The sequence below is a fragment of the Agrilus planipennis genome, unplaced genomic scaffold, assembly GCF_000699045.2.
Source record: "Agrilus planipennis isolate EAB-ADULT unplaced genomic scaffold, Apla_2.0 scaffold195, whole genome shotgun sequence".
Taxonomy (NCBI): Eukaryota; Metazoa; Arthropoda; class Insecta; order Coleoptera; family Buprestidae; genus Agrilus; species Agrilus planipennis.
Genome location: NW_020439173.1, coordinates 307,424 through 322,534, shown reverse-complemented (window position 1 = coordinate 322,534; position 15,111 = coordinate 307,424). Strand labels below are relative to the sequence as shown.

Below are 15,111 nucleotides of genomic sequence, written 5' to 3'. Positions count from 1 at the left end.
ATCACTTGGTATAGTTGGTAGATGTGTGTATTTAGATTTTTTCGTAGGTCGGTCGACGATGGACATGAACTCTAACAGGTCATCGGCGGTTATTAACAATAATGAAATGAGAATAACAGCCAACCCATTGAACCTCAATTATTGCGAACCAGACGACTGCGTTCCCTCCAGTTTTAGCAATCCCACTCACATCGAGTTACCCAGTCGTTCTGCTGCCGAAAACCAGAACCAACAAGTAGATTCCACCACGTACTGCAAGAGCAAACGTAGCGGTTTAATCTTCAGTTCCAGTACAACTAGCAACGACAATGAGCCGAACGTTTGGTACGTTTTGTTTTCAGAAATGAATATCAATATATCTAGTAATTATCCATCAGGAACAAACCAACTCCTCCGCCTCCTCTACCTCCACACGGTTCTCCACTTTTGGCTGCTGAGAGGCTGAAGGAGCAGCAGCAACAGCAGGAAGCAAACGGAAACGAGGATTATCGTCCACCCATTCCACCTCACAGGAACGTATGCATAAGTGCACGAAACACATCAATCGTAGAGTCATCTCCTCCAAGAAAACACCATCATCATCACAGGAACAGCAGGCACCAGCAGGACAGGGACAAGGACAAGGACAGCAAATATTACAACAACAATCACAGTCGAGAATCCCGTTACCAAAATGACAACGCCAAAAGGGAACCGAGAGCGCACAGCGTCGAGAACAGATACTACCAGAAGAAGGACGAAGCAAGTGGTGTGTCGGAAAAAAAGCCGTTCAGGAGGAGTTATCACGACGATTATTTTAATAAGGAATTGAAAACAAACGCTTTTGAGTTCGACGATATGCCTCCAGAATCGGAAAGCCGTGGAAAAAAGGAACAGCAGGACCTTCTGAAGGTAGAGGGAGGAGATGATAATGCCCAATTCGTTTCCCAGTTAAATGGTACGTACTCATCGATGTCCAAAGAAAAATAATAATTAAAAATAAACGTCTGTTTAAGGTAACAACAGTTCCGAAGTGAAAAGGGCAACTATAGTGGGAAATCCGATGTTCAGTGCGGAGGATTTGAACAAAGAAGAAATAAATACGGAACTATCGGGTCTAGAAGAACTGGGAATGGACTACGAACAAATTATGCACTACTTCAAAAATTTAAAGGTCAGTAAATAAACTTGCTCCACCTTTCTTTTGCAGGGGATCCACAGACAAAGGTAAAACTTCTTTTCTAAAATTCATTCATTGCGTGTATGTCTTTAGGAATCCAACGCCTGAGTAGAGCAGATCATTGCAAAAATCCAAGACATTCTGTTGTCTTTCAGCGAACAGTACAGAGCAAGTGCGCTTAATGGCAACTTTCCTAGCTTGCAACTTACCACCCTCACCTCCAAGAACAACGTCAATAATAACAACAACAACAACAATAGCACCATTGATTATTTTTCTTATTACTATTTCGGCGAACTCGACGCTTAATAAGGTAAAAATCGTCCATGTTGAACTGTTAGATGTAGATGTCAATTAAAAGTAGCCTTCTGCCACTGTATTACTGTCCTCCGTTGTTTTCGACGGCTTTTTAGCAAGCAAGACTGACTGATTGTAGTTGTTTTTGGGTTATCATATCATTTTTGAGCAATATCTGATTGGGGGACGTAAATAAATGGTCCTTTTTTTGGTACATCTACTGAACTTGAACTGAACGGGACACACTTACGTTAGCAGCCAAGAGTTGTGTAGGTCGAAATTAGAACTAGAGAAAGGGATGAGTTTTGGTAATATTGGTAGAGAGACAAACGGAAATCCAAATGGGGAAGGGAAAAATATAGTAAGGGTCCCAAATTTTTGTTACATTTAGGAACCACACACTATTAAAAGCACAATAAATTGACCCTAAACTAACTATAAGAATTTTAATTATCAATTTATCAGCAAGTTGAGTTAACTTTTTCGACTTTTAATAAGTTTTTGGTAATATCATGGTCATTAATTAAACATGAGTAGTCACCCCCTACTCTGGTCCCCCCCATTGGATTTCCTTTCACCTTTTCAACATTAAGTACCGATAACTTTGGAAGACGCACTTACCTTATGGGTGGCAGTAAAAAGGTGACAATTGAATTAGGGAAGCAGCAGTATTATTAACGTGACCCTCCACCCTCCAAACAAAAAAAAGGTACTTCACCACGACATAATAAGCGTTCAACTTTCAGTATCTTAAGAAGAGATAGAAGATAGAAAGCTAGTAGTTATTTTTTCAGAAATCTTGAGCCCACTTTTCCACCAGTTAGTACTACCTACTTTTAAGTACTTATACATATAACATCTATCCCACCAAATAAACGAATAGAGGAATGACGGATATTTGCAATGATCAATAAATATCAGTAATCAATAGTAATAATCGTAAGATGAAAAAGAAAGGAAATGATGAAACAATACGTCTATCTAGTCATACTAATTTAGCTTTATATAATTTTATGAGGTACTTAATACCACANAATGAATTCCGAAGTTTGAGGAAAGTTTGGAAACTCGATTTTAAAATCTGTTGGAAATTGAAGCATGTGCGGGAACAAATTTTCATTGTAACGGCTTTCCCAACCTTCCTCGACTGTGCACAAAAACAATAGCGTGTATGTATTAACGAAATAAAAAGTTCCACACTGTAAGCGATTGGTCGCTTTAACCGCAACCATTCTAAACAGATCGAAGTGTATCTTTTTCCATCTGAAAACCAAGCAATTTAAGGGAACATACCCATATTACTTAACCCGTTTTTCTACAATTTTTAGCCCCCCCCCCTCCCATCTTGGTGACCACCCATAGCAATATGTGTCAATACCTCTCCTTCCCCTCTAGTTTTCACATAGTAATTCATAAATATGCTTTCTCAAGATTTTTTTGCAAACAAACGTTTTGAACATAATTCAAAAAAAGCGCGAGAGGATATTGACTACTTGACGAAGACCTAAGCCTACCAGAGCCTTTGACCAAGGGTGGTAGTTTTTAAGAACCCCCTCCTCCTGACGGGTCAGATAGTATTAGTATGTTCCCTAATACAGTAATATAATAAACGAAATGGTGTTACATGAAGTAATTAAAAGCGACTGCCACTGTATTCAGTATTATTCGCTTGGCTACTTTATTCAATTTACAGTGATATCGTTTGTAGCATTGTCTGAAGAATCGATAAGATTTGGTCGTTATATCCAAACACGATAATAATGTGTTAAGTACTTAAAAATATGCACGTAAATTTTCCCCATGCAATGTATGAGGTTTGACCTGTACTAAACTATGGGGAACGTGCCCATACTGCATAGGTGACCTTTAAGGGCGGAAGGGGGGTTTTCAAAAATATCAGGCTTTGTCAGAAGGGGGGAAGGTCTTCACCACATAGTCAATATCCTCTACGGATGTCTCGTGTTCTTTCTAGCTATATTTAAAACTTTCTGTTTGCAAAAAATAATTTAAAACCATACTTATAAAAACTATGGAAGGAGGATCATAATATATACTGCGGGTGGTCACCAAAATGGGGAGGATTTATAAAAATGGGTCACGTAGTATGGGTACATTCCTTTAGGCAAGTACATAATACACAACCATTGTATGTAATAGCTTCTTTCTTCTATATTCATGTCTGTTTTTACTCAGTTTCGTCCCCCATTCCTTGGGTCTTCTGAATCCAGCCTATGCCTTCTCTTGATCCATAAATTATTTAGGTCTCGCTTCTTAGTCGTGTCCTGTGCAATTCTCTTTTATATATGTAGCCAGGTTTCTCTTACACGTTTACATACCCTGTATGTCTTTTGTCCTTCATTTAGTCAATACCTTTTTCCTTTCCATTCATTACAACATCTAGCTATTGTTATCATCTTTACCTTGTTTTTCTCTGTAGTCTTTCGCCAATGGAATCTCTTATTTGTTCCACCCTTGCTTCTCTCTTCTTTGCACTGAAAGTATTTCTTCATGTGTTGACTGTCTTTCCCTGTCAATTCTGTTACTTTTCATTTCCATTTGCTTGTTCTCCCTTTAGCCTTTATTTTTTCTTAGTATTTTAGCACTTGATACATTCCACTTCTATACATATTGGTTCTGTCCTAGTCTCTTCCAAGACAGTGTACTCTCTACTATCTAGGCTCAGTTCCACATTCTGTATCCAGGTTTTTCAGTAGTTTTCCGTCCCCAAATTTTAACTCCATACATAAAAATACTTTTCACCAGAATGTAAAGCATTACCAATTTCTTTTCCCGATCTCCACCAAATTTACTTTCTTCAATTCCTCATATATACTTGTGCCATGATTCCTGAGGTCTGTTCTGATGTGTGCTTCATCCCCATTGCTTTTTTGCAAATATATATCTCAGATATTTGAATTCGTTTACTTCTTCTAGGTTCTCTTATTACAATTTCCATGATCTCTCAAAATGTTTTGGTGTTTTTCCTTTTGCTAAAACTCACAACCTTGGATTCTTCTTCTTTTCTCCATCATATTAGATTCAAGTCTGTTACGCCCGATAGGTATCACATATATCAAAAAGGTAAGATATCATTTCTACCCGGAACTTTGAAATTTCGTCATAATATCAGCTTTGTCGTTACACCAGACGTCGTTATAAGCGTTATAAACAATAACGTTTCTTGTTACAGTGTTTGTTTTGTTCCAGAGGGAGAGTAAAGAACGGGGTGAGATTTATAAATGCAACGCCGAGCGAAGCGGCTTCCTCTTGGAACATAAGCGTGGAAATGAACCCTCGTCACACAGGGTTAACGGTCAGTGCGGTCAGGAAAGAATCCTCAACCTCCACGTCCGAAACTGCAACCGAGACCAATGCGGCGGCCGAGTGAGTATCATTAATAAAGTTAATTAAAAACCATACGAAAATGTAAATTGGATGCCTCCTCCCCTCATGTATGAAAACGCTTTTTTAATTACCCCCTCGCGCATTACGCACCACCAGATTAATTTTCATCCTGTAATCAGAAACCCCTAGTGCACCTAAATAATCTGCCACCATGATCTACTTAAATAACTACAATAATATTCCCAGTGAGACTAATCCTTATTTTTGTACAAGTCTTAATAGATTATGATCTATTTGGTCTAAGACTAACAACTACTTTACAAAAAATTATTTCAGTAGTCATGTAAGTCAGGAAAGCCAAAATAATTACCAGAGCTTTTAGTTAAAACCAAAGGACTATTTTAACCAGTGTTACAATTTTTATTTATTATTTGTTTGCATCTACATTAAGCCCATATATCAGCTTTTCGAATCATGTGGTCAATTAGCCATAAAAAGAAAAAAAAAATCGGTTGTCTGTAAAGTCGGTTTACTGACGATAGTTGAACGCGACAACGTCATAAGAAAATACTGATGGAATGGTTTCATTTTTCAAAAGAAAATTTTAATTTTATTTGTTTGATAGATATTTTGTATGGATATAGAGAAGGAGGTAAATGGAAATGTATTATTGTATAGCAGCTGTCCTCGCGGACGCATCGCTCACTCAAGTAGGAGAGAGACAGATGTCGAACGCTGCCGAACGCGGAGGCCGATTGTGCCTCTTTGTCGCTCGTTCCGCGCTCTCGCTTGCACTTCAAGCCTAAATGGAACGCCTCAGAGCGAGGTAACGCCGCATGAGTCATTTTTTTCGTGCGTGCAGCCGGCTCCATCGAATTATTGTCACGTCAAAAACAAAACACCAAAATCTTTCACTGTTTGTTCTTCTGATTGCATAAGTTATCCAGATTCAGATTGAGCTTTTGCAATAGTCACTCCCAACATAAATGTAGGTACTATGTATTTGTTAAAGTTTTATGTATAAAAAAGAATTAACCGAAAGGTGACATTTTTCGTCACTGCTAGTTGAGTTAACATTAGAACGTTATTATAAGATGTTTTTTGTGTTCAATAGTTCGGCAGCTCATGTATTACTTTTCGTATTGGAACAGAATAGGTACAAAAATGCTTGAAATATGTTTGGCAAAATAACAGGTTGGCAAATGACAGGTTAAAAAAATGACTACATTAGCTACATATACGCACGTTTATTAGCTTTTCAACGTGAAATATTAGCTCTATCGATTACCCTGTTCTTTATTGCCTTCACCGTGGGGTAAAACCTAATAAATTAAGGGCGAACAAAACTGAGCCCGCCTACCTATGGATACACATATTACAAAGCGATTTTTTCTGTTCGTTTTTTTTTTTTTAATACATTCTGNGGAAACTCGATTTTAAAATCTGTTGGAAATTGAAGCATGTGCGGGAACAAATTTTCATTGTAACCGCTTTCCCAACCTTCCTCGACTGTGCACAAAAACAATAGCGTGTATGTATTAACGAAATAAAAAGTTGCTCACTATAAGCGATTGGTTGCATTAAAAATATCAGGCTTGGCAGAAGGGGGGGACTGTCTTCGCCACATAGTCAATATCCTCTACGGACGTTTCGTGTTCTTTCTAGCTATATTTAAAACTTTCAGTTTGCAAAAACTAATTTAAAACCATACCTATGAAAACTGGGAAAGGAGGATCATAATATATACTGCGGGTGGTCACCAAAATGGGGAGGATTTATAAAAATGGGTCACGTAGTATGGGTACATTCCTTTAGGCAAGTACATAATACACAACCATTGTATGTAATAGCTTCTTTCTTCTATATTCATGTCTGTTTTTACTCAGTTTCGTCCCCCATTCCTTGGGTCTTCTGAATCCAGCCTATGCCTTCTCTTGATCCATAAATTATTTAGGTCTCGCTTCTTAGTCGTGTCCTGTGCAATTCTCTTTTATATATGTAGCCAGGTTTCTCTTACACGTTTACATACCCTGTATGTCTTTTGTCCTTCATTTAGTCAATACCTTTTTCCTTTCCATTCATTACAACATCTAACTATTGTTATCATCTTTACCTTGTTTTTCTTCCCATTCAGTTCTAAATACATACTTTGGTTTTGCGTCAGTCGTCCATCTCCTGTAGTCTTTCGCCAATGGAATCTCTTATTTGTTCCACCCTTGCTTCTCTCTTCTTTGCACTGAAAGTATTTCTTCATGTGTTGACTGTCTTTCCCTGTCAATTCTGTTACTTTTCATTTCCATTTGCTTGTTCTCCCTTTAGCCTTTATTTTTTCTTAGTATTTTAGCACTTGATACATTCCACTTCTATACATATTGGTTCTGTCCTAGNAGGAATTCACAAAACTAACTCATTATATGAATTTTACAACTCAAAGTGTGTATTAACTTCAGTGACTTATGATGTGTTATAGGTCTCCAAATTGTCTAATTTTAGCAGTAAAAGACATTCTTAATGCAACATGAGGTAGTAATTTATTGAACATACTGTTAAGAATCAAAAATCAGCTGCAAGTAAGTATCTGACTGCACCAATGGATTCTACAGAAGATTCACCAGTATCTCCAAAGGGGCCCCCTTCTCAACCACCTCCTAGTTTACCACCCCCATTACCTGAGGTAAACCACTTTAATTTGTTTAAATTAATTGCAATAATTGTCATATGTACTTTAAGAGGCCTCCAAAGAAACATGGTTCTGTAACTAGTCCAAAAAGCCCTGAAGATTATAAAGCAGATAATGAGATGATAGAATTAGATGAAGAGACATCACAGCAGATGACAACATCATACAGTGAGATCTCCTTCAAGTCAGGAATGAGTCCTGAAACTGAAGTTTCTTTATCATTAACAATGGATTCAATACCATCTGCTGATCATATTCTGCAAAGACCTATTTCTTTAGCATATGATACAAATAATATAGGCAAACCGTTACTACCTCTAAACTCTGAAGGGACTGTTCATGTAGAAGGAAACATGACCCATTTTGTTACAGAAGATTTGGAATATAAAATTAAAATATCAAGTCCTGTATCAAAATTTTCAGGTGTATCATTATTGTATAAAGTATTTAAGATCTATAAAGTGTGATTTTTAGGGAACTCAAAGTCAGGAACTCCAAGCTATACCCAAAAAGGTCTTTTGATGACATCAGTGAGTAGTTTGGATCCAAATATTTTAAATGATCTTGAATTTGAAGCACAGAAAATTGCCACTTCTGTGGATATATAAATGTGTAAAAAGAGATATTGCACAAAACATTGTTCCTAATAATAACTTTTTGCTTTTTAACGAACGGAAAACGGCGCAGATTTATCATGTTATTTGTAAAGATACCAAATATCTTCTCTGTTATTATTTAATTGATTAATTAATGATAATTAACTTCCATTAATGGTATGTAGGCACTCGTAATACGACAGAATTTCTTCGTAGGTACATAGTATTGTTAATTTATTTGTTTTTTTTCTTGTTTCTGAAGTATTATCTGTCTAATTTATTATTGCATTTTGCCAATAGGACCGCGAAAAGTTATCAGAAAAAAAAACAGAAATGAAAGAAAGATTTTTTTTTTCGTGTAAGCATTTGTGTATTTATGTAAATATGGAATACTGTAAATTATTATCATTATTATTACTAATTAACGACTGATAACTCTATTAAATACAAAGAGGAACGAAAACAAAAAAAAAACAAGATATACAGGGTGTCCCACCCAATTGAACCTAGTCCCCCTCAGTACCACAAAAAGTATTTTATTTTAGCCTTTATTCTGATGTTATTACTAGGGGAACTGCTTTTGAAGTGTATGGGACGAACACCCTGTACATAAATATATGTATAGATGTCATGTTTTTTTGATTATTATTACGGTCCTGAAAAATTCTCGCTTCTGGTGTTAAATGTGTTTAGGGATTTTATAAGTGTTATTATTAGAGTAACTTCTGGAAATAGCAACAAAAATATTAATTAAAAGAATTAAACTTAATAAGCGAAAATACCTCTTCACATCCGACATTTAAAGCCATGTGCGATGCCATAGTTGTATGTAATAATTATAATAATAACATAATATCGCTGATTCTAGTCCACAACGTTTCGATAAAGCTTAAGAATTAATTACATACCTACGTTCAATAATTACAATACTTAAATGGCTTGAGCTCTTTATTATACCGGATGCGTGCATAGAAAATTATACATCACACAAAACGATTTATTTCTGTAATATCTAACTGTATTATGTACTACATATATTTAATTTCTGTGCGCGCATTATTCCCAAGTGTACTCCTAATGTGTGTGCTAATAATTAATAAATATACCTTCGGTAAAAAAAGTAATGTTTGCACGTTTTACGATAATAAAAAAGTTGATATTCGGTTTTGTGTAATAATACATATAATAATAATAATTAAATCGATGACATTTCAACCTCTATAATAAATAATTTACAAATAAACAAAAAAAGAAGCTTACATCCGCAAATACAACCGATACTGAAGTACGCGTTGCTTTATCGTTCCTTATATAGCTGTCTATCGTGCGTTCTATTGGTTGAATTACAACAACTAAAAACTCGCTGATTGGTTAAGTTGTTCAGAAGTCTCTAGATTAATTTAAGCGTTAAAATGATAGGCTATTTTCGTTACAAGGCTGTATGTTTTATTTTAAAGTGATTGAAGTAACTGTATGTACATTCTTTTTGTTTTTTTTAATAAGCGAATCGTATTTCAGTATTTATTTGTGCTTAGAGTGCGTGGTTAATGTTTTTATTTTATTTTATTTTTTTCGAAAAGCTCAATTAGCAAACTGCGATGTTAAAGAAATCGTCCGATAATTAATGGGTGATTAAAAAAAAATTTTGTATGGGTGTACACAATAGCATACCATTTCTAGATGTATACAAAACATTCCATAATAGTATCCTCAAAAAAAAACAAAGTTAATGTATAATATATGTTGTAACTGTTTTTTTGTCTGCATATTTTTTGTTTAACTTTTGAACAATTTTCTTTGAACTTTACCAAAGCTATTAAATTGAATACGTAATAAAAACAAATAATAATGACTAGAGACCAAAGAATTTTCGAAGTTTTTTTGTACAAACCTTGCAGTATTTTATTACAAGTATTAAATATTCCAGATATGCAGATAAAGATACAATATTATCACAGTTCATTGTTTCTGTTATTAATTAACCAAAATAGGTCCTGCTTGAATTTATATAGACTGGTGTAAATGTATATAACTCTCAAGTTACCAAAAATAAAAAAGTATTTCTAATGGTTGTAGTGGTTTATTTTGCCTGCTTTAAAACTCAAAAGAAAAACAGCAAATGAACTTAATAGAAACTTTTATTAACTACAATATTTATACATACTTGCCAAACCATTTTAGATCAGTAGGTGATAAATAGTTATGACAACCACCCATATTATTTTGAATAATGTATTTTAGTGTATAACGGTTTAAATTATTCTTCTCTTCCCATTCTTCCTTAGCTTTCATTTCATCCAGTATTTCTTGAGACACTGCCATAGCTTTAAAAGGGAGCTTCATTGCAATATCATGAAGAAAATCTTTTACTTCTGCATATTCACATTTTCCTCCTACTTCTAAAATTATTCTCTCTGAAAAACAAAAATAAACAATAATTAAAGATCTTTTATCAGTGACAGACAACACCCACTTGCTTTTACTGGCGTTACATAATGATCTATGGCCCCTTTTCCACCACCCATTCGATGCCCCTGTCCTTTTTTAGTCATTGGCTGCCAGGGTGAGTCTACCCTCCATATAGCAAACATACGATCAGTGTCTATTTTCCTACCAATTGTTAGCCTCATCATTTCAAAGTGTCCATATTTTATTCGTCCCCCACTTAGTGCCTAAATCCAAGAATTTTTAATTATTTTGCTAATATAGTTAACTATTAGAGACGATCACACCATAATTCCATACTGTTTGTGGAGTAAAAAATTATGAACTTCTTCTTCCCCTCGCATATATCTAAGACGCTTTTGCATTTTGGGGGGTTTAATGTTCGATGGCAAAGCAGGAACTCTCTCCATTACTCTTAGTTTTTGTCTTTCGGGGATCACAATATCTAGAGAATAATAAGAAATAAAAGATACCTAAAATAAGTAAAAAAACTGAATTGTACTTACTATCATAATTTGGTGGAGGAGGAAAATATCTAATACCACATACTTGTAGCCAGCCTACCTGTCTTGAGGCTAAAATTGGCAAAATAAATTATTTTAACCTAAAAATAACTGAATAAAAATACCTGTGGTAAGTAATAATTGAAACTTTGTAGACATCATTTTAACAATAATTGATTAACTATAAATAATTTATCAATGTTTCAGAAATAATTAAAACATATCTACAACATATTATTATTAACCTCTTTAACCTAAAACTTATCTATGACTCTATGTAAATCTATTATCTATATCTATGACCAAAAAAAATTGTTTAAATTTTAACTCAGTGGTGATTGTGGCTAAGGTATACAATATCGACTGTTATTAATAAANACTTACACCAATACAGTAATCATAAAACTAAGGGGTCGAAAATGTTGAACGATGATTATATACCGTTTATATTACAAAAGCTTTTAGGTTAAGTAGATAAACAGCTGTGCTTTAAATTCCAAGTAACATTGTTTTTTATTTTTTGTTAATAAATAATGTAATATTTAATTTAAATGTGATTTAAAGATACGCTATCGCCTCTATTTATAACTCCAAACAGTTATTCATACATGTTGCATAAGTGTTAGAAGAAAAATTTAAGTGCAGTATTTTCGAAAATGGAAACGTCTTCGAGCAGTGACTGGTTTCAAGCAAAACTTTTGGGAAATGGAAGCTTTGGCATCGTTTCTTTGTGGAAAAATAAAAAAACTGGCGACAAATTAGGTACTTTTGCATTTAATTATCCTTTCTTGAGATTGAACTTATCCTGTATGCTTTCACTCTTTTATTAACACTTTAGCAATAAAAACATGCAAAATGAATTTACTATCAAATCTTACTCCAAGACAAATAGAAAGATGGGAACTTGAAGTATCAATTATGAAAAATATATCTCACAAAAACATAGTTGCATTTCATGATTTATCTCCAGCTTTAAATCAGCAACTTCTAAAACATAATCCCACTGGATTACCAATAATGTCAATGGAGTACTGTGAAAAAGGAAACCTTAGAAGTCAGCTGAATATGATAGAAAATTCGTGTGGCTTATTTGAGCAAGAAGTTCGAGAAATATTACAAGATATATCACAAGCACTCAAATATTTGCATATCAAAAGAATTACTCATCGTGATGTGAAGCCAGAAAATATAGTTCTTCAACTATATAATCACAGAAAATCTGCTACAATATACAAACTGATTGATTTAGGATATGCCAAAGAAATAACAGGAACAGCTAGTTTTGTGGGTACTCTCCAATATTTGGCTCCAGAAATTTTTCATAATGACAAATACAGTCATGTGGTGGATTATTGGTCCTTTGGGATAACAACTTTTGAAATTATCTGTGGTTTTAGGCCATTTGATGTACCCCACATGACCCCTTTTAAGAGGTAATTCTTTAACGACACACAAGAAGTTCCTTACCATATTTCTATTTAGTTTTCAGAACTTAAGGAACAAGGGACCAAATGATATTTACATGTACAGAAAGGAAAACAATGAAATCTGTTTTTCCAGTGAAATATTGAGAGAAAACTTCATCAGTCAATGTTTAAAGCAACATTTAGAGAACTGGTTAAGAACAGTTTTGGAATTCAATCAAAAGCAAAGAGGCAACCTGTATCCTAACAGAGATGCTTTTTCTGGCCTTCAGGAAATTCTAAATAAAAAAATTATTGTAATTTTTTCAATGTATACGTATGAATTTTACAGTTATGAAATAGAGGATAGTACTGTCTTGTCTACTGTACAAGATTGGATTTCTAGAGATATTAAAATGCTCAAAACAGAACAATTTCTGATCTCTAATGACAGTGAATCAGTTCAAAAGGACCAGTTTGCTGTCAGATATTTTTCTCAGGTTAACTATATATCAATAATACTTTATTAATTGAATTACAAATGGCTAAATTTTTAGGACAACGACACAATGTTATACGTCTTCAAAAAGGATGTATCAGTCAACAAAAACTTTTATCATAAACTGCCAATATACGTCCGAACTCTGATAGAAGACGCCAGTAAAATGTATCGCTCTGACGACTTAAAAAATCTTTATAAACAGGCATTGTTTTACGTATCAAAAGAAAAGAAACATATGCAAACATTTGAAAGGGGCATGAGTAGCTTGAACAAAATGTTATTACAAACTTATTCTCAAATCAAAGGGCTTCTGTTCCATGCAAGGCAAATGGTCGTTAAATTGTTACATCGAATTAATTTTTGTAGAGACTTTGAAAAGTCTCTTAAAGACAATGGGTCCTTTCCAAACAAAAGATTAGAGGCGAACTTGCGAGATTATGAAGACTTATTAAACAAAGCTAAAGAATGTGTTAGATTGTATAAAACATATTTTTGTAGAAATTTTTGTATTAATAACAATATTAGAGGTTTGCAGAGTATTTTTGATAATATTGAGAGAAATTTTAAAGACTGTGATATATCTTCAAGGTATGTCGCGTTCTTAAAAATTATTTATGGTACTTCATTTATTATTTATTTGTTTTAGTTATGACGAAATTTTGTTCCATATTAAAACTATGGAAGAAAACCAATCAAAAGTTAACTTGAAAGTCGTGAAAGCCCTAGCAGGTGTTATCAGAATGAGAGATAAACTCCTTAGGATTCCTACAATTAATGATTTTGTCAGGTATATTTTTATTTCAAAATATGCAAAAAAAAAAATGATTCTTTGTTTATCTCTACCTCACAGTTGGGTATCTTTGCAATCATTAATATTGTTCTCCTAATTTTGCAGATTAAAAAAAAATAAAATCGCAATATTTTATTAGTTTTTAATGTTTTAAAGAAAAAATAAAAAGTGGTACAGTTTGTCGCTATCTCTATCATCAACTATTGCACCTGTAGTAGATTAAAGAAATATTAAAACTAACTACAGACGTATTTTAATGAAACATGTTTCAAATTAGTAAAATAAAACACAATTAGTTTGACTAACAAGTCATTATCAAGACTACTTATTATACTATTACGTTTTCAATACATTTGTACTTAACTTAAACTTTTATGAAAAGTAATTTATGTTTTTCTTTCAGGAATGTTATCAAGTGCCTTTTGAAAATCGAGAAGTTCAGTACCGTCTTAAACTGTTTTATTCAAGATGTGGCTAACATTTGTAATAGCATGGAGAGAAATAAAGTTCTAAGGATTAGAATTGTCTACGAAAATAAAAATGGTATTGTTGTTTTATCGATTTCTAAGTTGCTTTTAAAAATTAACGTTTTTCGCAAATGTAATTCACGTAAGGAATCAGAAGAGGATTCGATATTCGGACTTAATGGCAGTCGTCCAGGGTTGGTTCTCCTTCTGATAGAGTCGTTTTCTGTGATTAGCGTTTTTAGAGATCGGGGTGAGGATGTGAAATCCTTTTCTGCAGTTGTTTTTTATAGAGGAAGAGATTCAATCCTGGTTCATGACCATCAGGCTCGAATAAGATAATAACGGCTATGAATGTCTTGGTCCTTTTAATCACTTTTTTTTTTGTTTTAAAAATATTGTTATAAGTCTTATTTCGTTAAAATGTAATAAGTTAAATATATTTTCAGGTGCCATAAGTACTTCCAGTCCCTCGTTTTCTTTAAATGGTTGTTCACAACTAGATCTCAAAAAAATTTTGGAGGAAAACGAATGCTGGCGATACAAGTGAGTGATGTTTGTTTTTATTATTTTCTCGATCAAATATACATTTTTATCTTAGATTTGAAGAATTTATCAACAGTAATCTACAAAATTATAAAGAAATACGTCTGCAGGAAAACTATAATTTTTAAATGCGTTTTAATTACCTATTTTTATTTTATTTAGTTTATATTCAGCATTTACAATATCGTATTTTTAAGCTCAATGTGTCAATTAAGATTTGCAAAAATGTAAGGCTGTTAGTTTTTTGTTGTGATATTGATTTTTTGTTGATTAGTTATGGATTTGAGTGATTTTTAGAACGTCCTGTACAATACTGTTATTCTCTATTATAAACTTTTATACTTTTATAAAAACATTTTATGCTGTAGAGAGTATTGTGAT

At 33.6% G+C, this 15,111-nt stretch overlaps 4 protein-coding genes across 5 annotated transcripts in view; 3 read left to right on the top strand and 1 right to left on the bottom strand.

Annotated features, from left to right (window-relative positions):
- LOC108739838 (transmembrane protein 132E) overlaps positions 1 to 1,283 on the top strand; it is a 69,558-nt gene extending 68,275 nt beyond the window's left edge. The window contains exons 12-15 of one of the 2 annotated variants that reach the window (XM_025977999.1): positions 36 to 324; positions 378 to 937; positions 996 to 1,153; positions 1,253 to 1,283. In XM_025977999.1, coding sequence (XP_025833784.1) covers positions 36 to 324; positions 378 to 937; positions 996 to 1,153; positions 1,253 to 1,267 — 1,022 coding nt within the window. In that variant the 3' untranslated portion in view covers positions 1,268 to 1,283. The remainder of the gene's footprint in view (positions 1 to 35; positions 325 to 377; positions 938 to 995; positions 1,154 to 1,252) is intronic. The other variant, XM_025978000.1, reaches the window with a different exon arrangement.
- Positions 1,284 to 7,237: 5,954 nt separating this feature from the next.
- LOC112905477 lies at positions 7,238 to 8,089 on the top strand. The gene is made up of 3 exons (XM_025978008.1): positions 7,238 to 7,475; positions 7,532 to 7,904; positions 7,956 to 8,089. The coding sequence occupies exons 1-3, from the start codon at positions 7,392 to 7,394 to the stop codon at positions 8,087 to 8,089; spliced, it is 591 nt and encodes a 196-aa protein (XP_025833793.1). The 5' UTR covers positions 7,238 to 7,391.
- Positions 8,090 to 10,197: 2,108 nt separating this feature from the next.
- Positions 10,198 to 11,297, bottom strand: LOC108739837 (39S ribosomal protein L16, mitochondrial). Its single transcript, XM_018473909.2, has 5 exons — positions 11,151 to 11,297; positions 11,029 to 11,097; positions 10,810 to 10,967; positions 10,551 to 10,749; positions 10,198 to 10,491 (listed from the first exon to the last, which is right to left on the bottom strand). Exons 1-5 carry the CDS (start codon positions 11,185 to 11,187, stop codon positions 10,232 to 10,234), a joined length of 723 nt encoding a protein of 240 aa, XP_018329411.2. The 5' UTR covers positions 11,188 to 11,297; the 3' UTR covers positions 10,198 to 10,231.
- Positions 11,298 to 11,490: 193 nt separating this feature from the next.
- On the top strand, positions 11,491 to 15,105 carry LOC108739858 (inhibitor of nuclear factor kappa-B kinase subunit beta). The gene is made up of 8 exons (XM_025978001.1): positions 11,491 to 11,787; positions 11,864 to 12,458; positions 12,508 to 12,928; positions 12,986 to 13,518; positions 13,577 to 13,717; positions 14,124 to 14,263; positions 14,634 to 14,730; positions 14,786 to 15,105. The coding sequence occupies exons 1-8, from the start codon at positions 11,682 to 11,684 to the stop codon at positions 14,856 to 14,858; spliced, it is 2,106 nt and encodes a 701-aa protein (XP_025833786.1). The 5' UTR covers positions 11,491 to 11,681; the 3' UTR covers positions 14,859 to 15,105.
- Positions 15,106 to 15,111: the final 6 nt, after the last annotated feature.

Bases quoted from the DNA above. Each gene is read 5' to 3' on its own strand.
- LOC112905477 (XM_025978008.1), top strand. From the start codon at position 7,392: ATGGATTCTACAGAAGATTCACCAGTATCTCCAAAGGGGCCCCCTTCT. The intron at 7,476-7,531 runs GTAAACCACTTT...ATGTACTTTAAG, and splicing joins TACCACCCCCATTACCTGAG to AGGCCTCCAAAGAAACATGG. The intron at 7,905-7,955 runs GTGTATCATTAT...TGTGATTTTTAG, and splicing joins TCCTGTATCAAAATTTTCAG to GGAACTCAAAGTCAGGAACT.
- LOC108739837 (XM_018473909.2), bottom strand. From the start codon at position 11,187: ATGATGTCTACAAAGTTTCAATTATTACTTACCACAG. The intron at 10,968-11,028 runs GTAAGTACAATT...ATTATTCTCTAG, and splicing joins TCCTCCACCAAATTATGATA to ATATTGTGATCCCCGAAAGA. The intron at 10,750-10,809 runs GTGTGATCGTCT...TCTTGGATTTAG, and splicing joins ACAAACAGTATGGAATTATG to GCACTAAGTGGGGGACGAAT.
- LOC108739858 (XM_025978001.1), top strand. From the start codon at position 11,682: ATGGAAACGTCTTCGAGCAGTGACTGGTTTCAAGCAAAACTTTTGGGA. The intron at 11,788-11,863 runs GTACTTTTGCAT...TTAACACTTTAG, and splicing joins AAAAACTGGCGACAAATTAG to CAATAAAAACATGCAAAATG. The intron at 13,519-13,576 runs GTATGTCGCGTT...TATTTGTTTTAG, and splicing joins GACTGTGATATATCTTCAAG to TTATGACGAAATTTTGTTCC.